Genomic DNA, 27,071 nt, shown 5'->3' on the forward strand with positions numbered 1-27,071 from the left:
GAGCACATACAAGCAATATTTATTTATTTATTTTATAGTTGTGTTTGTGGGCGGCACGCTCACAGCAAGAGGGTTCCAGTGTCGAACCCTGGTCTGGGCTCTTCTGTGTGGAGTTTGCATGTTCTCCCTGTGCCTGCATGGGTTCTCTCCGGGTGCTCCGGCTTCTTCCCACAGTCCCAAAAACATGCATGGGTTAGGTTAATTGGCTACTCTAAATTGTCCGTAGGTGTGAGTGTGTGCATGTGTGGTTTTCTGTCTTTGTGTGTTAGCCCTGCGATTGACTGGCGACCAGTCCAGGGTGTACCCCGCCTCTCACCCATAGGCAGCTGGGATAGGCTCCAGCTCCCCCGCGACCCTGGCGGATTAAGCGGTAGAAAGAGTTGTGTTAGGGACCACAGACATGTGCAACATAAGCTGGAGGGGCAGGCGTGCCCATGATGTGACTGAACAAGACTTAGTTTCACATTGTACCCACTTTTTTTTTTTTTTACTGTGAATAATTTTATTATTATTTCAGTTCTCAGTCTCCCTTGTTAGTTATCTCTTATAAGTATGTAGAAATTAGTGACTTCATGTAATTCAAATTATGGCTCCACCCAACTTCCACCTGACATGAGGACTAATCAACCTCTGTAACTGTGTCAGTGTGCGACGCAGGAGCCGAACCGTCAGGGGAGCTGTTCACATATTGAGGTCATCTGAACCTAGATGAGACCTTTGTTTACGATATCATGATTTAAAATTCACAGGAGGGCAGTCAGAAGAAAGATTTATTGCATTTTAGTTACCCTTTTGTGATGAAGCTTACATTAAGATGCCCATAGTGGGGACACAATATTAGAAACATCTCTTGTTACACAGTAATGCCGTCTGGTACAAACTGCATGCGGTATCAACAAAAAACTATTTAAGCAGATTGATTGTAAAACTACTGAACTGACTGCATTAGATTGTAAAGATGTTTCCCTAGCAAAGAGGTAACCAGTTATTTTAAGTTTGTAAAGCTAGGAAATGCATTTCTTACAGCAGCGCTACAGTTTAAGCTTGTCTCAAGTAGCATTTTCACTGTTGGCTCAGCACAGTCAACAAGAGCTGTCACAATAGCCCCTAATTGCTGTCCTATAACTTTGAAAGTTATGATAATATCCTCAACAAGGTCTTTCATGTACCTGTCACTGATCTCACAGACATTTATATCTGACAGTCAGCCATCAGATTAATCAAAACATTTAACAGATAAGTTACTGTTTTGGTCAAATATCTGATATTATCTGTTCTTGTTAGCACATACCCATTGAATATGAGGCCCTGCTTCATGGACAACAGTGAACCACTGAATTATAGTGATTTCAAAGTTAATATATAAAGGAAAAATATATGAACGTACAAACAATATCGACAGGATAAGTCACACCATGGCATGTTGGACAGTATTTCCTCTCGTTATGCAGACAGTAACATGTCATCTCTTTGTCATAAAAAGGTCTTGGCAAAAACATACAGAACCTCAGTGAATCAAACAACGTGACAGTGTTTTTTGGTAGCAGAGCAGCTATAGCAGGATCAAGTAGCAAGATTTGCCGAAACATTTTCTCAGGAATAACAAGAGAAAAAGGGAACGTGCAGAGGAAAAAAAAAAAAAAAAAAAGCTTAGTTACCAACAAGCAGCCAGAATTAGATTCACTCTGAAACAACTCAGAGGTGTTATCAGACATGTGCAAGAAGGGAAAGTAGCTTCCTAGATAGCATTATGACCAAAGGCTATAGTCACTGGCAGCAGCTAAATGTTAACAGAATCTTTTAACAGATTTATAAAATAACTACACATGTTCTGCTGATGCCTCATGGTAGGGCCAGCATCCTGCAGATGAATCTAGGTGTAATGTTATGGGGAACGATTCTTAATTGCCCAAACAATGTATTGTCGGCTGCTTCTGTGACACAGTTTTACTGGAGTGAGACTGCAAACTCGGCAGTTCAAAGGTAACTTTGTTCTATTTTTATCTTTGTTCTAAATTTAAACAGTGAAGTGAGTAGTCTCCACATATTTGGTGTCTACAGTTGTATTCAGTTTGCTATGATTACGTTTAGATAAGGGTTTAAGTTAAAATATAGAGGTGCAGCCAAGAAACTAGTGTTAAGTATCTTTGCAAATACAGTGTTTCCTGTTTTTTTGTTGGTGCCTTATATATCTAAATTTTCAGAAACCTCAGGTCTCAATTACAGCAACTACAACAAAATATATATTCATCCATTTTCCATGCTGTATAGCTTTATCACTTTGGATTAAGCTGGCAAACACAAAGCATTGTGACTCTTCGCAGCAAAGCTCTGGAGGCAGTGAAGACCCCAGTCTAGTTGATTCCAAGGCAATATTAATCAAATCAACCTGTGTTTAGATAATATAGTCTATTTCCGAGTATAGAGTGTCCGTCAGGTCCTCTTCACTTGAGTCCTCTCCTTTAAGGCACATGGACCCTCTCCTGTCAAAAAGGAGAGCACGGCAGTGTAGTATCAGGGGTTAAAGTTAGTGAAATTCATGTATAACTTTAATATCCTGGATTTATTTTAACAAAAAAATAACAAGATTTAAGATATTCTGCTCTATTAAATGTACTATACTCACCCCAGGTGCTGGCAGTGGAGATCTCCTGCACAGGGACAATGTTTCCTGGGTCCCTCGTCCTGAGTGTCCCAGGACAACAACTCTAGCAAGTGGTTGGAGGCGCCAAAGCAGCGCTCACGCTCAATGGGCTTGGCTGAGCAGACGGCGAAGAGCAGGGCTGGACACACGAACAAAATACACAGGTTAATTCTCTGAGAGAATGAGTAAGCAGCAGATGGCGTACTGTGTTTTGTACTGTACCTTTATGAAGTGCACAGCAGAGGTCTGGGTTGCAGTCAGTCTGGTACTGACAAGTGCTGCCAGCCTCTCCTTTTGTTGCATTCTGACTGCACTGGCCCCAGACACACAGCTGTTCACCACAGCACTCCTCATCTTTAGTGCAGGACTGAAAGTGTAGAAGAAACTTGTTTTTTTTTTTAATTTCAGCAAACAGCCAACATTTCAGCTGGCATCAAATTCTTTCAGCAACATTAAAACGAGAATGTTACATGCACCATCAGTTTAACAAGGCTGAAACTCACCAGAGCATTAATGACATTAATGACTCGCCAACGGTGAAGCCTGCTGACGTATCTTTCGGTTAAATATAAATGAGATCAGCAGGTCAACTGGTCTCTAATAGCAGTGAGATAAGTTTCTATTCCTACAAATCCTCTATGAACTGTTAACTGGGGGAACTGGTTATTTCCATGCAGAATTTTCCTGTGCAGCGCTTTTGACAAGACACAGACCCTGTTCTCTGTGTATTTATTACGCCTGCACACTGTATTCTTGTTTGGCTGACTGCCAGTATCTGATCCCTCTGCATTACATTTTACTGTGCTACCCCAAGACCAACTCATCCAATGAAGATTACAGAATCAGCAGTAAAAACTGAGCCTTAAATAAAACCAATGGCTGAGCCTCTGCAGAGGACTCTCATTACTAATATTCTTTTTGTTCTTTATGTCCTGTGAGCGAGAAAAGAGGACCTTGACCTTGACATGTGCTGTCCTTTCATGTGAAGCTCATTGGACAGAGTGCTCACAAACAACACACTCCAGTTACACTTGTGGACACACTGCAATGCAGCTGAAGTAAACCCCCAGCTGCTAGTTACTGAAGTGTATGTGTGTGTGTGTGTGTGTGTGTGTGTGTGTGTGTGTGTGTGTGTGTGTGTTTAAAAAGTGACAGACATGGGAAATAGTGCATTTCAGAGAAAACCAAACAAAATAGTGTAGGTGCCCATTGAAAGGTAACTTGGGTTCACTTACCACATCGAGTGCTTTGCAAGGCAGACACCTGGAGTTGTGAACGACATTATGGCAATACCTTCCCTTCCCACAATCCTCATTAGTGATGCACCCCTGAATACAAGAGAGAGGAAGGATTACATCAGGGTGTCTCAGCTTTTTGGTCCTATAATACTCAGGACACCAGCAATCACAAAGCTCACATGAGTGAGCTCTTGAAGCTCTACTTATAAGTAGAAATTATGCTACATACGTTTTGTTAAAATAGTATATGTCAAACAAATCTCTGAACCACTCTGCATATGATGTGACTCTACATGGGATTCAAACTTCAAGGTAGAGAAACTCTGGATTTAATATATGTTCAAGGTTGCAGTCATAAATGAATAAGTAAATAAATTTTTAGGTTGCGCAGGCTTCTTTGGAGCTAATTATGCAGGCAGAAAAGCTGCAACATATTTAATAAAGAAAGAGCTAACTCCTCCAGTTTTATTTTTACCTCTTGTAACTAGGACAGACTCTTGTCCCAAACGTAACATGTAAGCAATAAATTATCTCACTTATTTCTGTAATGTGTCTAACAGCTTACTTTTCAATGGACTGTCTCCTACCAAAATGCAAAGTGACAAAAAATATTCCCAAGTGTAAAAGTAGCAAGATTAAGATTAAGAGTTACTTTATTAATCCCCGTAGGGAAATTCGGTAAAGATGACAAGACCTACAATAAAGCAAGGGTGATGATCCAAATGATTATCATTCTGACATGGTTAATTTTTAATACTTATCTTTATCACTCTAAGTCAAATAAATGAAGTTACCAGAAAGTTGCTCTATGAATTGGGCTGTTATACAACTATACTGTGAAAACTCTGTTTTTAAATTTGTGTTGTCAAAGTGGTTACAGCTGAATAAAGACATGAAATGCACATTGTATGGCCTGCAGATATAATGCTGAGTCAGCGACCAGACATTAACATCTGCTACCAATCTCGCGGCCTTTTCATGTTAAAACATTCAAACTGTATAATATGAAAAACAAGAGTTCTGTTTCAAGATGCATTTTCTACTGGACAGTATATAAAGCACATGTATGAACTTACATGATAAATACTGTTTCCCAAGTCACTGTATTGGTCAGTTGTGGTAGTAATGTTGTTTGTCTCCTGTGTGAAGGTGGAGCAATAGTTTAGTGTCATTCTCAATTGGAAACAAACACTATCTTCGTTTAGTTTATTGTTTATAAACCTACCTTCTCTTCTGAATCATGGACCGATTCATTATCAGTCACTTTATCAATAGAAGTCTCATTGTGATGACCTGGAGGAAGGTTATTGGGATTAGGGCTAAGAGTGACACCCTCGTTGTTCTTCTAGAGGGGTTGGAGAGATAATTTCAGGTAAAGAGGTGCATTAATATGTCACTCCCAAATTCTAGCTCAGGGGCCTCTGCCACTAAGCCTTTTTATATAAACATCTGCAGAAATGTGTTTTAAATATTTTCATAATACCATCCAGTAACGTACTAAAGGCTACTTTCAGCAGTGAGCAGTGAAATAATGCTATGTCATGTTAAGAAAAATAAATAAATAAATAGTGAAAAGTGCAACTGCTGCCTACTTGGTGAAACGCATCCTCGGGCTTTTGCTGCGGATCCTCGGGCAGTTGCTCCACTGCCACAAACATGCGGTCCAGCTCCGTTTGTCCCTGGTCGGAATTATCCTCCACGATGTGAGTGATGCCCGAGTCCACTATCTCGGGGACGATGCTATTGCAGACTGCAGTAAGAGTCAAAACTAACAGGGCGACTCGCATCGTGCTGGTCCTGCTGCTGCTGATGGTGCTGCTGCTGCTGCACTCTGAGGAGGGTGTGGCGGTGATGTTGAGAAATATAAACAGCGTCACCACAGCGGATATGTCTGCGAGGTCATCACCATATATGTAAATTCAACCATACCAAACTCACATTAGCTTATTTCAACATCATTATGCCGTTTTAATTGACTCGCATATGCTCATTAAACTTAGACCAGAGTACCACAAACATAGTTCCAGACGGAACCTGGCCTGTAGTTCCTTAGTCTGGCCACAAGATGGAGCCATTTGCTTCTCTAGTAAACACATCCTCATCCGCACCATGATCGGCATTGTGGGTAGCTGAGAGCTCCTGTGTATAATATAAAAGCAAGACCGCGACACAAGGGACGGGCGGCGGGCCTTGTGGGTAGCTGAGAGCTCCTGTGTGTAACATAAAAGCAAGACAGGCCAAGCGCCAACTGGGACAGAAAACGTGTGCTGCTGGGACAAACTAATTTCCCTCTGGAATTAATACAATCTATCTATCTATATATATTTACCTATCTATATAACTCTTTATATCTAATTTCTATATTATTTATGTATTGCTCTATATACTCCAAAAATACACTATCAACACAACTAACTCTCAAAACACCTAACAAACGCAACAAACCGACATACTCTGCAAAGAAAAATTCAATTGACCGCCACTATATAGAGCTATTCTATCTCTGAACACGTTCGATCCCGTCACGTGATTCACATGACAAACCGAACCAATCAGGTGATTCGTATGACGTCCGAAGCAATCACGTGCTTCGAACGTCACTCAAGTGCTTCAAGCGTCACTACTCACGTGACCAAACCACACCTCGGCACAGTGGTTCGATACAACTGCTTCATGAGCTACCGCGCATGTGTCGGAGCCTCGGGTGTCAGAGGACTATCACTACTTCTCGCCGGGGGCGCTGTAGTGGTTAGTGCCGCTGGATGTTAAGGTAAAAGGTCAGCCTGTGTAACGTGTCAGCAGGCTGTCACCACACCGGTGTCACTTCACCCGCCGGCTGTTGTCGCTACATACGTCGGTATCCTAGCTGACCTCGACAGTTATCTCAGAAAATGGCCAAAAAGCGGAGGGAAAGACGAGAGACGGACGGTTTGTCCTCGGCACAAGAGGAGGTGAAGGCGAATGCGAGTGACTCACAAGTACTGAAAGGTAGGTTTCCGCTGTGACGGCTAACTATTAGCTCACTAACTGTTAACCTGAATGAAAAGAAAGGCAGAGGAAGGCAAACAATTCTAGATAGATTAAGCAATATGAAGATTTGGCAGTGTTATTTCTGTGATGAGGTAAGTGTTCATTGCGAATCCGGAGCTAACGTTAGCCAGAGGCTGCCAGTGAGCTAAAATTAGCCGACTACGACTAAGATGGCTAACTTGATAACGCCAGAGCTAATAAAGAACATAACGATGTCGTTATGAAGCAGCTGAAACACATTTCAAACCCAGTTAATTAGCGCCAGAGGGGTAGTGGATAAGATTGGATTATTCTGATTATTAAAACGAGAGCAAAATCACAGATCTTTGTATGGTTTTAATAGCTGGATGTTTCTCAAACAAAGACTGCCCTTGGACAAGACTTTTTCAGGGTAAGGTTTCAGATTCAGATTAAAGTAAAAGCAAAAATACAACACTACAAAAATACTCCGTTACCAATAAACGACCTACAGTAAAATCTTATGTAAATGTACCTGTTGTCAGCAAAATGTAGTGGGAGTATTAAACGTAATTGTACTCGATGTTGAAAACTAGTTCCTTTTATTGTTATACTACTACCAAAAAACAAAAATGTTATGAAACAGATATACTTCCATTAATCAGAAGCACGAATCTAGACCTCCATTATCTCCCAGTGTACACAAAACTCCCAAAGTCCATTCACCGTTTAATATCTCCATGTAGTCAAGCTTTTCCTGACCCTTGAATCAATGACTTCAAAGGTGAACTATGAAGTGTGAGCAGATGGCGCTGTTATGAAGGTGTGCTTATTGTGCTACTAACATAAAACAATTTTGTGTTAATATTATGAAACAATTATTGCCACACAAGTATTTTTCTTTCTGTAATTGATCGCATCAGTTGCAGAACTGTTGTTTGTACTTTGAAGCCTTAAATGTTATCTGGATGTGATGTTAGCCTCGATAAGGGCAGCAGTGCCATCGGGTCAACTATCAACAAAACCTTGCGGCAGTATCTGACATAAAATTTCCGTGACTGTGACAGCGCTATGACAGGAAGAGCAAGAAAAACCCTCTGAGCTGATTGCAGTGCTGTGTGAAGCAGTGTGTGTTTGTGGTAAGAACATTAAACAAGGCTAGATGATCCGTAAAGTCTTTTTATGGGAGTTTTGTTAGTATGAGTTGCATTCAAATGTAGTGATAGAACACGAGTATAAGTATAAATACATTTGTTGACAGTTTTTTTTAGCTTGTTTTTAATTTCATCAGTTGCTGAGAGGGCTGTCTGTGATGTAAAACTATATATTATCCTCTCATTTAGTTATTGGAATAACCAAGATTAACCACACTCAGTTGCCAGTTTAGTAGGTACATATAGTTAAAAGCAATGCAGTCTTACACAACAGAGTTGCAATAAATCCTAATCTCTATATAATGTTATAATATTCATTTTTTGTTTAAGACTGGTACATAATAAACTGGAAATTCAGCGTATGTTATAATACAGTCACCTGTGCTTTTGGTTTGACTCGATTTGCTCAATTTGCAATCAGGAGTCCTGTTATATGTTTCAGTGTGTGTTGGCACATGAACAAATATGTACGTGGGAATCTCACGTATCTGTGCAGGAATGTTCAGCCCTAATTCCAGTGCTGATTTGTCAATCAGATGTAATTACTATTCATCAGTCATTTGCAATTTGCCTCTGGGTTCCTAGTTAATTTCTCAGTTATATATCCAGTGTGCTATAGTTGGTTTTAAAAAAAACGAACTACTAGAAAAGGACATTTTTACCTATAGCATAACGTAAAATCTTTAACTGACACATGAAATTTTATATTGCAGCTGTCCCTTTCCATAAAGTGTTTATTGAAAGCATGATTGAACAGGAGGTTGTCTCAGCAATAGCAAGAGTCTGTCTCATGGGGGAAACTCAGCTCCCTGCAGGGGCTTGAACAAGTGATGCAAAACTCATAAGCAAATTACACAAGACTCCCTGGTAGCTAGTCTGTCTGTTTTTATAGTCAACTTTTATTCTAATTCTCCACAGAGGCTCAACATAGTGCAGGGGGCTCAGCTCGCATGTCTCTCCTGATTCTGGTTTCTATCTTCACCTGCTCTGCCTCCGTCATGTACCTGGTCTACAGGAACTTCCCAGAGCTTCCTGAGTAAGTTGCTTTTTGGATTAAATTTGGTTAAACGTGGGGGATGATGCTGTCTGTCTTGGAAATTGGGACTTATTTTGTATTCTCAATTAATACTCCTTATTTATGTTACTTTAAAAAGATTTTTTTAACATCGATTTTTATATATTTTTTTAAGTGACACTAAAAATCTAAAGCAACTTTTTGACTCTTTGTTTCAATGTCTGACTGTCACTGGTTTACTTGTGAAATCTGTAACCTGTTATTTTCACTAAAAAACAAAAGACGCACCTCTTCTCCGAAGGAATGACTGAATCCTTCCTCCCCCTTTTTGGTGACCCCCCCTGTCATGATTACCAAAATAAATTCAGTGCTGCTGAATTTACTCTTAGTTTCCCAATTAGGAGATACATTACTTTGTCACATTCAGTAATGTCAAGGACAGGAAGTGTGATCAGTGGAAATGGTAAACCCACAAGAGTAAATAGTTTATAAATCCATCCAAGTTTCAAAATTGTATTGTATTAGTGGCTGTTTTAACAAACACTGTTAGTATTATTTATTCACATGCTAAAACAATTGCAGTTACAAAGCGATTTATAAAGAGCTTTGTAACTGCAAAGCTTTCTGGGGGGTAAAAGTAAATCATTGAAGTAAATCCTCAAGTTAACAGGTGACCAAGCAAAGAGAGGCAGGCACTGGTTCAGTGTTAAAGCGTTTGTGACTTCTCCCAAATCCTTAGGTTGAATTCGGTGCACAACTTGCTTGTCATACCCTCTCTCTGCCCTTGTGTGTTGACTATCTCTAGAATATCAGCTGGTTGCTAATAAGGGGAAAATGCCAATAAATTATCTTTTAAAATAAAAAAAATCCATAAATCCTGAGATACGATTTTTCAGTGGTATTTTGAGCAATCATGTTCTTGTATCTAATCTGGAAATTGGCTAAAAAAAGGTTCTATTATGATGAAAACATACTGAAAACGTTTCTGTGAAATATGTTTGACTAAACATTATGTCTTTTTTTTTCAGTGATGAAATGGAGAAAATCAGGATACCTAAAGACATGGATGATGCCAAAGCTTTGGGAACCGTGTTGTCCAAATACAAAGACACCTACTACACCGAAGTGTTGGTGGCATACTTTGCAACATATGTTTTGTATCCTTGGAGAAAACGTATGCAGTGTTGGTAAAAATATATCTCCTACTGAGATTGCCAGCCTTTAATGGAGTTGCAGTTATATTTTGTCGCAACAGTTCAATTAAATTAATTTGCTGATGACTAAGGTCAGCAACTCCTGAGAACAGTTTAGCAGATTTCCCAAAAGAGATTCTTTGATCTTGGGATGCCACCATGACAAGAACTGGCAACAGCTTCTTTAAATCATTTCCTTGAAGGAGTCTTCCACCAGGCATTCCTTACAAAGTGTTACCAGGTTTGGGCTTACAAAACCTGTCCAGCAGCATCTTCTCCATCTGAAACAGCTCACTGTCACGTGAAAATAATCTTCAAGAAAGACCAGCTGACTGCTGTACATACTAAAGTGGTTAAATTAATATGTTTTGATGTATTTATTATTGTAGTTAATTTATTTGATTCAGTGTGCTTGTGTCTTAGTGATAATTGTATATTTTTGTAAAGTTGTCTACCTTGACGCTTTTGTCAGCCTCCAGACATTTGCAATCCCTGGATCTATCTTCCTCAGCATCCTGTCTGGATATCTTTACCCTTTCCCCTTGGCTCTTTTCTTAGTCTGCTTGGTGAGTAAGAACAGTATGAAATGTGTGACTGAAAATGTATATAAGCATTTAAATACACATCCTCTCTTTTGCAAGAATGACTCACTCATCATAAACTTGCATTTCTTATACAATTTTCAGTGAAGTCATAATTAACCTTTAAAATCTGACAAACATGCAAAGAACCTCCAACAATAGATTGCAATGTCACCAGATTGACTTCAGTACTTCAGTGTACAACTATTTCATGTGGCTGCATTACATCACAGTCGCTTGTGGCCACTCATTTTCTTCTATTGGTTTTCGTTTCTGTGGGATTTAATGTTGGTAAAACATGACGAGTACAAAAGAAGTTCTTGTTCTTTGATTCTGGCGATCAGACACAAGCACATGAGGTTTTTGCTGCGACAGCTAGGAAGGGCGGTGGTTAATGTGTGAGTGCATCAAAGCCTTCAGCCTCTTCTTTGAAGCTACTTACAGTACATTCAACATAACACTAAACCAATGCTGCTGTGTGTATATATACATATATATACACATGCATACATATACACACACACGAGTGTGAAGGCAACCAATTTCTTCTTTTTTGTTTTTTTTTTATTTCTCCAGCTTTGAGATAGTGGTTGTCTCTTCCTTATTATATGCTTCAGTCAGTCATCATGTGTTTTGTCTGTTGGCAGTGCTCTGGCCTGGGTGCTTCCTTTTGCTATATGCTATCATATCTGGTGGGCAGACCGATGGTCTATAAATATCTCACAGAGAGAGCACAGAAATGGTCCCAACAGGTAAGAGCTTTACCAGAAAATGTACTTTAAACTGAAGGTGTTTAGATGTTTGATTTTGGTGATTATTATTTTTTCTTTGTTTTAGTTATTACCAGTTTATAAGGTACAGCAGCTCAGTCTAATGTAATCTGACACAGTAGCGCTGCTGTAAATCCCACTCTTGTGAAGCTTATCTTTTTCATTTCAGAGTCTAGCATGATGTAGTCAGATTGCTTGTTTTATTCAACCAACAGACAAAAACCCTAAAATATTCAGATTATAAACAAAAATGACACAGAAAAGCAGCAGGTCATCACATTTGAGAAGCTTTAACCAGCGAATGTTTGGACTGTTGCAGCTGATGTTTTATTATGTAATGCCATAATTCTTGGTGGTGGTTTACAGGTGTACCGGTCTAGTTCTATAGTGCTACATACTACTACATGTTTCTGGTTTTTCAACAGTAAAACACCACCACTAATTGCCTCAACAGTTCTCTGACAGTGTCAACAAAAACTGATCATTATAAACTTCACAGATGGGATGTATTGGATTGCAGTGTTTTGTGACTTACGGAACATTCTGCTCATGATGTTTTGTTGGCAGGTTGACAAACACAGAAATCATTTAATCAATTACATCATCTTCCTGAGAATAACCCCCTTTCTTCCCAACTGGTTCATCAACATCACCTCACCTGTCATCAATGTGCCTTTGGGGGTTTTCTTCATCGGTACCTTTCTTGGTAAGAATATCTCTCCCTTCCTTTGTCTTTTATTTTGCTCATTATTTGTTGTCACTTACTCACCTGTATTCAACCTGGCTGATTCACAGGAGTGGCACCACCCTCCTTTGTAGCGATCAACGCAGGTACAACACTGTACAAACTGACCACAGCTGGCGAGGCCGTGTCTTGGAACTCCCTGGCTGTACTCGGTGTTCTGGCAGTGCTCTCCATCTTGCCCGTCTGCTTCCAGAAAAAGCTGCAGCAGAAACTAGAGTAGAACACTGTAAACACCTCAGAACCTCATCTGCTGACTGATCCCAACGTCCCCTTCCCCCAGCTCAGGAACATGCAGCTGTCACTCAAGTTTCTGCTGGGGCTGGTGTGGTGCCAGTGGGAGAATCTCTGACCACTGGCACAGCAAGCACTCACCGACCTCAGACTGCATGCAGTGGTGGGTTGTTCCTGATGTTAACTAAAGTATAAACTGGCTGCTGCTTGCACAAGTTTTTTTTTGGTTTCTGTGAACTATGTTGTTGATTGTGGCACATATTGTAAATAAGAGAATTTTTTTGTTTATATTAAATCACTTCTCATTGTTTAATTCTTACCAGATAGTTAAAGGTGCTACTTGTAGGATGCTGGAGTAAAACACATTATTCTGATAGTTGGATTTAAAAAAAAAAACAAACAATAATGCAAGTACCAGTTGTTGTCACCTACTTCTCGTGAGGAATATTATATTTCTATTTTCTTGCTTGAAAATGCTAAAAGTAATGTCATCACTAACTTACTGACAGTAGCATATCAGTTACCGCATCATATTTGTAGCACCTTTAAGTTCCACTCCCCTTTTTTTGATATTTATTTTAACATGCTTGTGTCTAATTTCAACCTAATGAAGTGTAACACCACAGCAATAACTGTCACACTATTGTTGAAAGTGGGTTTTTGTTTTTAAAAAGTCAGTTTTGATACCTGGTGCTTGCCTTGGTGAACTTATGCGGCGTGAGGAAAGGATGGAACTACTGGGAAGTAAAGTGTGATGAAGATGCCTGGATCCACTGCCACAGAATCCTTTTTAAATTCTACCCAATTCTCTTCATAGTAGCAGCCTAAAGCTTGTTTTTCCTACTGTAACTTGTAAAGAACGGACTAAGCTGATGTATTGTTTCCTCACAGGACATCCAAACTGCAGAATGCCAAACAAGAAGTTTTGCCCAATCCAAACTTATTTTTAATTAAGAAGTGAGTGTGGATTGTGTCATCACAACTGATTTATGTGTGGTAAGATGCGTACAATCCAGAAAAGTTGGTGAAAAGCCAAACACAACCATCTTGGTCTGTAAATCTGAAAAATCCAGGGTTAGATGGACTCTCAGGTTTTGCATATAATGAAAATAACACACACACCTAGGTGTGTACTCAGATTATGTGTTCGTTTCCGCCCCTTGATATTGTTTGCAATGCCAGTACAGAACTGGAAATGTCCATGCTGTGGATGATGCGCCATTGTCCTCAATAAGACTGCCAACAGACTGTGAGGTGTCCAAGCCTTACCTTGCTCTTACTGCTTCCATTCTTCACCAGGAGAAACGTGTTATGATGCCTGATTTACGCTAGTTTGTGTTCTTAAAATTGTTTTGAATGGCTAATTTTGTCCTGTGCTATAAAGGCTTATTGATTTTTTTTTCATTTAGATGTTGTTAGTGTTTTGGATTTTTTTTCTTCTTCTTTTTTGCCTGTGTACCAAGATAACTTATTGCTGCTTAAAAACATTCTGGACTGTCACCAGACGTTGATGCAGTGAATGTACATGGAGGTAACAAATCTTTTATGACCCTTTTCCTTAATCTCTTAAAATTGCACAGTTGGTGTGGTGCATTTTGAGGTGTCCTGTTTTTACTTTTATGTCTTAACTCTCAACAGGTTTACTGTGTACTGCTGTAAGCTTAATAACCCCTCAAGCCCAGATTTGAAATGACTACATAAGCATCAATTCATGTAAAACTTGAACAGTTCTACCGTGTGATGGTACTAAAGTCTTAGCATTACTTGCCCTTCATGCATTTTGTAGCAGGAATTAATGCAGCATCAAAGACTATGGAGTTGTTTTTAATGGTTCATTCTGGTTTGTGAGGGAGCTGCATTTGTACACCTGAAGTTCACCGTTGTCTTGGAATAATTCACCTTCAGTAAAGCGGTTAAGTCAAGAAGTAAATCCTATAAACTGGCCCTAGAAATGTTTTTCTTCATATTTAAATAGAAAGTAGATTAACTTCTTCTTAGTCCCCCATAGTGCTATTTCTGCCACCATAATAAAATGGTAGATTTTAATATTTTTGTCTCTATTTGCTCAAATATTTAAACCTAAACCTGTTCTGGACATATACTGAAACATGTTATTGGTGGTTTTTGTCCTATTACCCCATCAAAGATGTTGTGAGGTAATTCTTGTGTAACCCTCTGTTAACATTTCAAAAGGCAGTATTATTTTGTACTGAGCAGTAATGTATTGCAGTATGAAGTGTTTACAGATTGCACATTTCTGTCTCTATCTAATCAAATTTATGTTCTTTTTTATATTTTTTGAATCATTAAAATTATCTTTACAGAATATGATTGTGTTCAGAGAATTATCTGTAAAGAACACATGTTTGACCATGCTGCAGCCGAGTCCTATCAACGAAATATAATAATTAAAAAATCTAATTAGACATGCAGAATACATTTTTCAGTTCATGAATAGAGTGGGTTCACTTTTGCTTTTTAGGATCACAGAACATGCAGCAAAATTCACTGACACAAACAAAAACTTGCCTGACATTAGTCCAACTGCTTAGTTAACATCTGCATTTTAGTTTATCAAATCATAAACAAATGTTATCATATGATATCTTCATCTGAAGTTTCACGCAACAAAAGTGAGGGTTTAGTGCCACCAGGTGGAGATATTGTAACACTCCTGCTGAGCAGTGGTCTGTCTGGATAATATAACATTCACCCATTTACTCGATGAGACTGTAGTGTGGCCACCAGTGGGAACACTTATAGTTAAATAAGGGAAGTTTGCATTTTTTTCAAATGTAATAATAATAATAATCTGATTACCAAAAGAAATTATTACATTATGATGTTTCTTAACTAAACAGCAGGAAAACAGGATTAGTGTGTAGATTTGATCATGGCTCTTTTTTTCTTTGACATTCAAGGGCATTGCTGTAACTATATGCCATGGAAATGAGCAGACTAATAATGAAATAGAAACCTTGCTTTGTAATAATAAGACATTTACAGAGGGTCAAATTTTGATGCTTCTCTAGAAATAAACTAACTACAACAATTCATTGCAACAAAGCAAAGCATTAAATAGAATAGAACAGAAAAATGTTTCTAATTCACAATAACTATAGCTGCATTTTGGCTGTTTGAATAGTTAACCCCTGCCAGCTTCACGCTCATACAGTATCAACCTGGCTGTACACTATGGATTCAAAGCCAGATGATTACAGCTGTAGTGCTGATGGACCACAATGCATTTCGACTCCAAGGATCTGATTTCCATGGATGCGTGAAGTCAGAAATAGTTAGAGTGAAACCAGAAGTTTCGGAAATGTCTTTCAAAATAAGACAAAAATTGGTCCCAATAAGAAAAATTGCATGGAGTGTTCATTACTCTAAATGGAAATCAAAACTAGGAGTGTCGTGACATATAGCTTGTGAATTAATAACAGAGAGTGTAATCACTTTACAAATGCTGTTTTTTTTTGTAGTTTTTTGGAATTTGTAAATCATTTTTCTCTTAAAATATTACAGATTGAATAACAGTGTGGGTGGAAAGGGGTATTTAGAAACAGAGTGAAAACGTTTTTGGTACTTTACGCTTATATTTTTATTCATCATGCAATTACCTCAGAGAGGCGTCTGATTGTTACCAGTTCTACAACGACCCCGAACATGTAGCTAGAATCATAAAGAACTATCGTGATGGATGGTATGGCCCCCGCAGAGCTCTGATCACCACATCATGGAGTCAGTCTGGCATTACACAAAGAGACAGAAGACATAGAGGCAGCCTAAATCCACAGAACAACTGTGACTCCAACAACTTATCTGCCGAGTACCTTAAAAAATGTGTGCAAGTGTACCAAGGAGAGTTAATTTGATTACTTTTTTCTGTTCACTGGACTATAAAATTAACTGAACTCAGTTTACTTTTAGTGTCTAAAACATTTGCACAGTACTGAATCATCCTCTTGTGCTTTTGTTTCCTAATGGTCTGTTTTATCAAGTTTTTCAAGCCAGTTAAGACAGCACATTGTTAAATGATGAGTCAACCACTTTATTTATACCTACTAAATGCTAAGGAAAGATTACATAGCAGAGTGAGATGTAGCTTAGTACAAGCCAGTGGTAGTGTTTTTATCATTTTGTGCAGTTTGGGGCAACGTTAAAGTGCACAGTTGTATTTATTATTATTGATTCTTTAGCAGCGAGAGTGTACATTGATAGACATTGCTGCAAATGTGCCAGTTGGCTTTTTATTTGTGATTCACAAAGTCACCCTCAAAACAGATGATAAGATTAAAACTACACTACACTACTACACTTACTGAAGTAACTTATAAGCATGCAGGCCAATAATAAAAGAGAAGAGATATATTAATATTGTATTATAGTGTATAATACATGTTGCTTAAAAGCGGTTTCCACTGTGGCAATGCCAAGATACCATTTTATTGTGAAGGAACCCGGCCGGATGTTTCTTTATCGTTGTCGTTAGCTTTTAGCAGACTGGTTAGCCTAGTATCGGTAGTGATTTTCGAGCGTCGCAGTACCGTAGCATCCGCGATGGCAGAGAGAAACCAGTTCTCCCCGTTCCTTTAATATGCTCCCTGTTGAGGGGATAAGGGTACCACAGGACCAGTCTCAAAATGACCACCGGCTTCAGCTCCGGTTCTTGCCGGTTCGCAGATTATTTTGTGATCTGCGGACTCGACACCGAAAGCGGGCTGGAACCCGACGAACTGTCCGGTAAGAATGTTAGCCATCGGGGTATATGTCGGGCTGATGCTGTAGCAAATAAATAAGGAAGGAAGGGCCTTTTAACACCAGGTTAACGTGATTATTTAGCTTTTACTGTATCTTAACGTGTCTGCCGTTTATTTATTGGTGTAACACGTAGTGTAGGTTGTTTGGATTATAACATAACATTAGGCCTAGATCATCTTCTCTCAGCCTGTTTGTTTGTAACGCTCGATGAGAGACGAGGGGATTACTGGCTTGTTATGTTTCTTTAACGCACTGACACGAATTGTAATACAGAGATAGTCGATGATTTTTTTTTTTTATATCAAAGTGATTTGATATTGGCACTGCGCAGTGATGGATATTTTACGTGAGACACTTGTCTGATTAATTCATTCTGGTGTTGATTGATTTTATAACACTGATGTCGATGTAACGTTATTACACTTCAAGATGCTGTCATAGTGGCTGTCACCAGGTTGTTTAGAAGAGATCAGGAATCAAGGATTAACCTGTCAGTTCCCCCAGGGTAAAAATGTACCATGCCCCCCCAACCACCCCTCCCATCGACCCTTGACAGCTGCAGCATCCACCAGAGATCCACACTGTGCATGTAACCATCCTATTCAAGTAACCTCCTTAGTGGGCACACCCTTCCCTTCCCAAACAATTATATAAATGTTTTAAACATCATCTTCTATCAGGGTACAGTAGGTTGTGACTCACCTGGATCCTGCTTGTTTCTATGACCCTTTCTGTTACGATTTGCCTGCATGAGCATATGTGTTTGCATTTGAAGAGAGAGAATTTGCAAATATATGTGCATGTGAAACTGTGGCTTGAGGGTCCCTGCAGAGTCTGGGCCCTGAGCATGAACTGTGGGAAATTATGGCATGGCAGCAGTGCTATTTTTCTCTCATACCGCATTTCTGTTTGGCAGATGTTTCAAGTGCACATTTTTTTAGCAATATGACAATATAGGTAACCCTCTATTTTATAGGTCAGAAAATTTCAGATTATTTCCATATCATTTCCTCTTAGAAGTTTCCTGGAAAGATTCACATACTGTGGTATAAATTACAGGTAAAATAGGGAGCGATCAGTTTGAATGCATTCAGTTATTTCTAAATCCTAAGCTAGCACAAGTTTGAGGTTATTACTCAGAAGATAGCAGGTGAGCTACACATGTAAAATATGTCTACAAAGAAACACAAATACAATTCAGCATAAATGAAGAATACTTTTGTGGAATTTTCTCTGGAAGTCAATAATTAACTAAACAAACTAACTTAAATAACATCTCTAATAGTCTCAGGCAGAACTTTGTCTGTGTCTTTTGTCTTAGTCTTGTAATTAGTACCAAACTACACAATAATGTACCTGTCAAATAAAATGTTACCACAATATATGCTATGAGGTAATATCAACTTGTCTATACTCAAAGATTTTATCACATTGTATATACCACTGGTAGTTATCTTTTTTAATATTTTTGGGAATTGTTGGAAATGGTGCATTTTTGATAGGATTTTTGTATCAATGTGATAACCATTCATTATTTGTTAGGTAATTATTCCACTGAATTAGACATTTTATTTTTAAGATCTGTCAGTGGGCCTAAACAGCTGGGAACACTTACCAACTTTGGAGGGTTACTTCTTCTAAACTTTATCATTTGTGCTTCGATCTTATTAGAGACCTAACCCCAAATCCAAGATGTAACCAGTCGTTGTTTTGTGGAAAGCTAATTCCATGTACAAAGATGTTTAAAAACAAGGCAAAGCAGTCATTCTGTTAAGCTGATTGGCTATCTGTGACAACTGACAGAAGCAACAGTCATGTGACTGGATATGTTACCATAACTGCACGTTTCGTGAGTAAGAAGGGGCCCAAAGAGCCATTTTTCGGTTCCAGACGATGAACAAGCCAGGTGAATTTTAAGCTTTAACAGAACAGTTTAATTGAGCACAGTACAATGAGTACATTTTTGAGACTGTATGGTCATAAATGCTGTTAATCAGTTGTTGAAGACAACTGCTGCAGGAATACAACACCCATTCTGCTGAAATATTATATTGTATTTCCCTTTAAAATTGTACTGAGATGTTTTAGTAATCACACACCATTTGAGCTGTAGAGGATGCTAATTGTTGGAAAATGATTACTGTTCACTATTCATGCCCTCCAGTGTTATTGAAGATTTTTGTCAGTGAGAAAAATGTACCTGTCCTGTAAGTGACAGATGGGTGCATTAGAGATTCTAGGGTTGTGTGGCCAGTATCCTTTGCCCTAAAGGTGCTTCCACCTAGGAAAGAAAATGACAGTAATTAACACTCTTGAGTCTTTTTCACCTCTGGGAGTCATGACAGACCCAAGATATTAGAAGACGTGGGAGCTGTGTTTGGTGAATAATAATGTTTAGACAATGGATATTTGTCATTAGATTCTATGTAAATATCTGGCAGCAGTGTTTCCCTTACAAATAATGTCAGGGCTTTCCACAGCACCACCTCTACTAGTGAAATATCCTGGGGGAAACCCTAAATGTTGAAGGAGGCAAACAGATCTACAAAGATATAAATACATTAAATATAAATTATGTATTTTACACTGCATTTACATTCAAATGTTGTATTTAAAAGTACTCGCTTTTGTCACTAAAGGTCAAAGTCCTGCTGATGGACGTGAGTTAATCTACTAATGCGAAGTATCTTTGAGCCTGTTGTTAGTAACTGCATTAAGGTGTATAAGCTCTCGTTAACCTGGTTACTTCTTCTACACTCTTCTGGCCTCAGGACAACAGTCTGGTTTGTCTGTTTGTTTGTTTTTTCTTCTTTTTTTATAGTCTTGTGAAAGCAAAACATTTTTTTTGTACAGCTGATACTCACAACATAGTGATTAATAGGGATTGATTTCAGATCCGTATCTGTGTGAATTATTATGACTCAGCAGGTAGTGAGAGGCCTGTCACGTTGCTGTTGAGGTTTAAAGAAAGTCCTTTCCTTCTTTTAGCAACTTAACCCAAAAGACTCAACCACTGTACTTCCTATTTTTACTTCCTTTAATTGTTGTTCCTGTTTACAAGATGAGTTCATATTTACTTGAAATTTATGAAATGAATAGAAGTTTATGATTATTCTGTTTTGAATTGTACACAACCGCAAGCAGACCACTGGCATATCTGCTTGGCCAGACCAAGGCACTGTCCACACTGATGCGGTTAAATCTGAAAAGGCAGGTTTTTCCTCTCTGTTTTGGCCTTCCATCCACCGTAAGCTCACGTTTTCCCGCCCTGAAAGTATAACTTTTCGAAAACGCTCGAGTGAGTTCATATGAAAATGTCAGCTTTGCATTCATGTGAACAGAAAAAAACACTAGTGTATAATTATCGTTCTTCATAGTGTAGTTATATACCACTGTGTAGCACTTATATAAAAAAGTAGTGAATATAGCTGGTTAGATGGCTCTCACTCAACTCAGTCTAAAATTATCAGCTGTGGGAAAACGTGTTTGTTTTTGACACGTAAAAGACATGAATGAATACATTTTTTAAATAGTTTTAAAAAAATATTTTTTAATTTTTAATTTATATTTGTTAATATAGAATAATTCCCCATTGAGTGACTCAAACCCTAACCTTCTCACCTTTAAAATAATTTAAAGTATGTATGCATTTTGACATTCTCATCAAATCACATTTCAAATTTTAAAGTTACAGAGTTACATTTTTTTTGTTGTTATGAATCTATGGTAAGGTCTGTGATAGCGTTTTCTGTAGGCCTTTCAGACTAGACAGAAAATGTACCTGACTGAAACGTTGCAAAGAAGTACAAGCTGGGGCTCTGTGGTCAAACATCACAGACGCTGTTCTACTTACTGCATGTTGCTGATGTTTACTGGAGAAAGAGGTTAGGGGCTTGCCCTTATTGCCTGTTTCAGTTTTGAGTTGAAGAGAGGAAATGGTGCGGAAATTCCATTGTTACAGGTTACACATGATAATGTCAGCTAATCATATACAATAGGTGTATGGAGTAGTTCGCAGGTTTGTATTGTAAAAATTAAGAAAAATGCGCAGTAGTTTTTCTGTGTTGATGTATTTGTTGTTTGCCTCCTTTTTTAGTCTTCATGGAGAGGTCCTGTGTCTTTCCAGTATGAAATTAAAATACATATTTATGCAGATGAATCTCTCATAAAAATAATCCTCAGTTGCAGCCCTTCTAAATACTGTACTTAGTTCAAACTATGTTTTTTTTATAAACAAATGCGTGTGTCACTTAAAATTGAGGAACAGTTTTGGGCATCATAACGAAAATGTCATGGAGCAGTGGGGAGGCTGTACAGCATAAGTAACTTACTTAGTGGTTACTGTAATCACTGAATAGATAGATTCAGTCATTCTACACCCAATGACTGAAATATTTAAACTTAATTGAAGTAACCCGGCCTCAAACTTTGCTTGTAAAACAGTGAATGCAATGAGCCATATCAAACTCTCTGGTGGTTTTCTCCCGTGATTTAACCGGAGCAGTTTTAACGTGCTGCAATGGTGATTCATGTACAGTGAAACACAAAGAAATGACCAAAACTTCCTTGGAGCACAGTGTTTGGCAGCACAGCGAGGACCTGATTAGCATATGTATGACCCTCCAGCCTCACAGGCCACACTGGAAACACAGGGAGCTGAGGGACATAAGTACACTCGTACACAGGCTCCACTTATTCAAATGCTAAATATCCTTTTGAATTTCCCAGGCAGCCTCTCTCCCCCAATCCTACTCAGCAAACAAATGAGGATGAATGGCTCAACATGCAATGCGGCTTTCAATGCATAATGTGCTTTTTCATATTTTCACTCAGAATTGTTTATTTATGGGCCTGTACAGGGTCTCCTGTCAGTGTTTTAAAAATCTGCTTGAAAATGCATCAGGGAAATTCTGAATGCAGTTTGAAGATTCAGTAGACATCTCTCAGTGCTTTGAGGGTGCAGTGTATCTTTTACACCAAAAGTTACAACAAACTGACGACTTTGCCATATATAAGTTTACAGAAAATACTAGCTTATAGGCTCATAGGGCTGTATCATTTTTAAAACAATCAATTCATTGTATAGTTACGTAGTGGAAGGAGCTAATTTCTGCTTCCAGAAATAAAAGTCCTATTCATTTTTCCCATAGAAATGCTATGTGACTCACACTTGGAGCTTTTTTGTGGCTTGGATGGACATGAAACTCCTGCTTGAATCATCAGTTCAAAAGATGAACAACTGAATTTGATAAAAATGTACAATTACAAGCCTGTAGACTAACTACTTAATATATAGGTAATATATTCAGATTCATTTAATGTAGCATCAGTTGTGTTCATTTATTTGATATCTTCTGTATTTAGGTTTGAATTTGCTCTGAAGGAGCCTCCTGAGTTTTGTTTCCCCTACATATGATGATAATTTTCATCCCCTGTGGAGAAGTGTCTCTTTCCCTTGCTCATCAGTGCCGGTCCCTGTTTGGATAAGACTTTGTGATGGTTCCAGCTTAGACTTGCTCTTGAAAGGTGAAGGTTTACATTCTTTCCCACCATGTCAGAGTGATTAAACCTGCACATTCTTGTCCTAGAAAGACAGTGCATTTTCTGTGGGTTAAGTTTCTCTGGAGTCCGGCCCTGTGGCTGCTAACAGATGTTTTATGAGCTGAATTTTCAGGCTGTTATGTTACATCCATCTGGTATTTGTAATTACCTCCTCCAAGGAAGTTATGTTGTCACTCCTCTCTGTTGGTTTGTTTGTTTGTTTATTTGTCAGCAGGAGTATGCAAAAAGCACCAAACTGATTTGCACCAGTCTCAGTAAAGGGATGGGGCATGGGCCAGGGAAGAGCACATTCAATTTTGGCATGGCTCCGGTTAAAGGGGCACATCCAGGAATTTTTTTATCACTTAAAAAAATGTAATTAGTAACGGTAACAATGACTGCATTACATTTAGACGAGTCATTTCCACGGCCCTGGAGTTAATTACATTGTTAGTTATACATGTGGTCTCCCTTGTCTGCCAAATCAAAATGTCTACCTTGAAAATGGTTTGTTATGGAGGCAGCAACAAATGTGAAATGTAAAATTCTATCCTTTTGTTTAAAAAAAAAAGCCACATAGTGTCTTCTGGGAGTATAAGCTGTGAAGACTGTGAGTTTAAGCTGAGAGTGAGCGATCATGTCCTGTCAGCGCGGGGTCCTCTGGGTGAATAAGTGTTGATGTTTTTGCTGCTGAGCTATTTTGAAGCGTAAGCAGAGTCTTCACCACATTCTGCTGCAGGCTGTCACGTCGAGTCGTGTATGAATATAGGCTTCCAGTCAGAGAAGTACATCCCTTTATGTCTGAGCCTAGTGGGCCAATGCTACAGGAAGTGTGAGGGTGTGTGAGCACAGGAGGACTGCAGAGCTGCGAGTGGTCCCTGGCTTATAGGACGAGAGAAAACGGCATGGCGCCAAAACACAGTGACGCTCTACTCCCACTGCTACCGGTCCACGCTCTCACGGCATCACGGTCCTATTTGGTGAAAAATATGATAAATTAAATGAGTGTTTACACTGTAGAAGTTTGTTGGTGCGCATTTAGTCTACTCTTCAGGTGAGGCAGTTAGCTTGTAATCAGTCCTAATTACTAGGCGAAGATGCTGGCTGAAATAAACACCTGTTTAGTCTTGTCCAGTTGCACTTGAGCCTGCTGGAAAAACAAGGAAAAGGCACAATGTCAGCGTAATTCTTTAAAAATAAAAGTTTAGTTGCAAAGCTGTGATAGTCCACGTATATGAGGGACAACACCTCTATGGGGGATAATTTTACAAATTTTTATAAGTCTCCTGTGATATTGTGCTGACATATGCTGTGATAATTACCATTAACCATTATACATTCAAAGTACTTTAAAAGAAGAGCAACATGTCGCCTCCAACTTACTCCACGGCCAGATGCTTCCAGATGTTTCTTGTATTACTGTGATATGTCACTGACTGTTTCAGTCACGTCATTGTGCTCCTGTCTGTTTTCATTTTCTGTCCTGGAATTTGACCTACATATACATGATCATGAACAGCGGAAGGCAGCGCTTTATTTCAGCTATGCACTTAAGGCATTTTTTATCTTCTTTGAACAAAGTCGACAAACAGTTGCATGCCTTAAAGATGGTGATTAAACATTAATTCTGGAGCCTGAATCATTTTCCCCCATTCCTACTTATCATAATAACATCACTGTCTGACCTATCTTTGGTTGCTGACATTTTTGTAGTCTGAGTTGCATTCCTGGCCTTGTTTCATCCCTATAGGCAGTTTGGATGTGAAAGAAACCAACAGATTAAACCACTTAATTCTTAAGATGTTTACTCCCTTGCCAATATTTGTTTCATTTTACCTAGAGTCTAATATGAACTTATTTGTTGCTCCACTCAACAGCTCCTGTTTGGAAGAGCCAACGGCACTCACTCAACATCTTTCTTAGTTTGGTTGGCAAAAAATAAACCGTGGAATTAAGGGGATACTGAATCACTAATAGACTTGGCATCAGATATCGTCAACCTCTTACCTGAGTAAAGACAGGACTTTCATCCATCATTCTCAAAATTACAACAGGGATTCTCAGTAAATGTTTTCCAAGATTAAACATAAATGTCTTGTTCAAACAAATGCAACAGAGAGAATCAATGTAGTCATCTGTGAAGAGAGTTGAAAAGGTCATCGTGTTTTGACTCTCTGTGTGTGTCACCACTGAGTCATGTTATAAGTGCTGTAAAAATGGATTTTCCTCATCCCTCACTACATAGTCCACAAAAAGTCCTGGCTTCATATCTTACAGGGCCACCTTAGCCTGAGAGCAGCTTAAGATTGAAGCTGACATGGTGGAGTTAGAAAAGAGTCGATGTGTGCCACACGGCACACGTTTGGCTTTGACATGCTGCATGAATATGTGTCTCTGCCAGCGGGACTGCTTTATTGGTGCTTGGCAAATGTTATTGCATGAAGAAGACAGCAAGAAACACTGTGAGGCTATGTGAAATGTTAGATAATCTAACTCAGCTCCAGAGCCACTCAGTCTGCAGTACAACAGCAGCCATTCTCTGCAGTCAAACCCATGACTGTCTACTGATGGACACACACATTAGATCAATCTGCCACAGATGTTTTTTAGTACACGATTGTCTGCATTCATTCTTACAGAAAAAGGGAGTAGAGAGTGTATATGTTTTATTTATAGCTGCAGATTAATACATGTTTGGTGTGCCAGTGAGTATTTACAGCAGCAGGACAACTCAAAATAAATACACTACAGTATCTGTGTTCATGATTACGAAGGAACGTGTCACCCAGCTCATTAGTAAGATTATAAATTTTAGTTATTTAATAGGATTTCATATATCATCTTATATCGAACATGCTAAACATTATGCCAGTTATAGTAGCATTTAGTTATTAGCATTGTCACTGAGGGCATGGTAGCATGCTGACGTTAGCATTTAGCTCAAAGCACTGCTGTGTCTATGAACAACCTAACAGAGCTGCTAGCATGATGTGAAACTTTTTATTGACATACTGGTTGGTTCTTTTCCATTGTATTTGTGTTGAGAATTTAATCCATATCAGAGCAGTGTGGATTTGCATGATCTCCCGAAGAAGAGAAAGAAGAGGAAGAAGAAACTACGACACAGAAATGATGTATCCCTACATCATAACCCCACCAGCAGGCTTGAATTAGCATACTCACCTGCACAAAGGCACAATAATGTCCCTGTGTCCCTGTGCAGCTTGTCCTGAGAGCAGAGCTGTCAGGATGTGTCTGCACAAGCTGAGAAGTGATGCGCTACCCAACTAGAACCAAGCTTTTAATTATATTTTTGTTTTATTTGTTGTGTAGCTTTATGCCAGTATATAGAGGCTACTAAATTCAGAGATGGGGCCAGAGGAAAACTGGCGGGGGCAAATGAAGGTAACCCTCCCACCACACACACTCCTCCCCCTCTTAACCTGAGCTCAGCTTTAACCCTTCAGCCTTTAACCTGGCACACCTTGTTTTTTTTTTTTCTCCCCTGTGTTTTGTTTCTTCAAATTCTGAGTTTTCGCAGTTATTTTCTGCACAGGTGTGGGGACTTGTCCTGTCTGTTTTGCACACTCTGATTTCTCTCCTCCTGATTTCTCTTGTCCCCCTCCTCCCTCTCCCTCACATCCTTCAGCAGTAGCTGAACAATGAGCTGATGTTTGACAATCACCGCTTCTGTTTTTCTCACACACACACACACAAATCCAGTGCTGCCTGTGCTGGCATTGCTTGGTCAATGTTTACTCTCCCCCTACACTCTAAATGACTTTTCAGTACTGCCTTGGTGTGTGCATCACTTCTGCTTTACTCTGGGTCCAAATCAACTCAGTTTGCCCCTTTTATGATTGATTATTTTGTGTGTTCCTTTGTATTGCCATTAAAGCTGTCATGAAGCATTAAGATCCATAAAGTTTGCTTGATTTTTTTTCTCTGTTAAGCTATCTGTTTTGGAGTAGCAGATGCTGCCTGCTTGAATATTTTGTTTTGCTTATTTGCTGGAGCAGGCTGCAGGTGACAGCTTTATATGATGCAATACAATCTTACTCTCAAGACAAATATGCTGACTTGCTCCTTCCTCTGAAGTTGTGCCTGGCACTTTAAGCCTGCTTCTGATCAAACTGCTCTTCTGCTCCTCCCTTTACATCTGGAAATTTGTGCTCACTGTTTGTCTCCTTTTTGTTTTTGCTCTGTGTGT

At 39.0% G+C, this 27,071-nt stretch overlaps 3 protein-coding genes across 4 annotated transcripts in view; 2 read left to right on the top strand and 1 right to left on the bottom strand.

The window, feature by feature from the left end:
- Positions 1–702: 702 nt before the first annotated feature.
- Positions 703–5,692, bottom strand: dkk3a (dickkopf WNT signaling pathway inhibitor 3a). The gene is made up of 7 exons (XM_041037720.1): positions 5,475–5,692; positions 5,108–5,227; positions 4,959–5,021; positions 3,880–3,972; positions 2,867–3,011; positions 2,627–2,783; positions 703–2,483 (listed from the first exon to the last, which is right to left on the bottom strand). The coding sequence occupies exons 1-7, from the start codon at positions 5,667–5,669 to the stop codon at positions 2,396–2,398; spliced, it is 861 nt and encodes a 286-aa protein (XP_040893654.1). The 5' UTR covers positions 5,670–5,692; the 3' UTR covers positions 703–2,395.
- An 847-nt stretch (positions 5,693–6,539) lies between these two features.
- tmem41b (transmembrane protein 41B) lies at positions 6,540–13,658 on the top strand. The gene is made up of 7 exons (XM_041040217.1): positions 6,540–6,870; positions 8,943–9,060; positions 10,068–10,196; positions 10,705–10,798; positions 11,461–11,565; positions 12,151–12,289; positions 12,379–13,658. Exons 1-7 carry the CDS (start codon positions 6,774–6,776, stop codon positions 12,546–12,548), a joined length of 852 nt encoding a protein of 283 aa, XP_040896151.1. The 5' UTR covers positions 6,540–6,773; the 3' UTR covers positions 12,549–13,658.
- Positions 13,659–17,070: 3,412 nt separating this feature from the next.
- Positions 17,071–27,071, top strand: part of dennd5a (DENN/MADD domain containing 5A) — a 33,909-nt gene continuing 23,908 nt past the window's right edge. For both annotated transcript variants that reach the window (XM_041052811.1, XM_041052894.1), the window contains exons 1-2: positions 17,071–17,302; positions 26,195–26,266. In XM_041052811.1, the coding sequence (XP_040908745.1) occupies positions 17,203–17,302; positions 26,195–26,266 (172 nt within the window). In that variant the 5' untranslated portion in view covers positions 17,071–17,202. The remainder of the gene's footprint in view (positions 17,303–26,194; positions 26,267–27,071) is intronic.

The sequence above is a fragment of the Toxotes jaculatrix genome, chromosome 1, assembly GCF_017976425.1.
Source record: "Toxotes jaculatrix isolate fToxJac2 chromosome 1, fToxJac2.pri, whole genome shotgun sequence".
Lineage (NCBI taxonomy): Eukaryota > Metazoa > Chordata > Actinopteri > Toxotidae > Toxotes > Toxotes jaculatrix.

Bases quoted from the DNA above. Each gene is read 5' to 3' on its own strand.
- dkk3a (XM_041037720.1), bottom strand. From the start codon at position 5,669: ATGCGAGTCGCCCTGTTAGTTTTGACTCTTACTGCAGTCTGCAATAGC. The intron at 5,022-5,107 runs GTAGGTTTATAA...ACCTTCACACAG, and splicing joins TCCATGATTCAGAAGAGAAG to GAGACAAACAACATTACTAC. The intron at 3,973-4,958 runs GTAAGTTCATAC...TCTTGTATTCAG, and splicing joins TGGGAAACAGTATTTATCAT to GGGTGCATCACTAATGAGGA.
- tmem41b (XM_041040217.1), top strand. From the start codon at position 6,774: ATGGCCAAAAAGCGGAGGGAAAGACGAGAGACGGACGGTTTGTCCTCG. The intron at 6,871-8,942 runs GTAGGTTTCCGC...AATTCTCCACAG, and splicing joins TGACTCACAAGTACTGAAAG to AGGCTCAACATAGTGCAGGG. The intron at 10,799-11,460 runs GTGAGTAAGAAC...GTCTGTTGGCAG, and splicing joins CTCTTTTCTTAGTCTGCTTG to TGCTCTGGCCTGGGTGCTTC.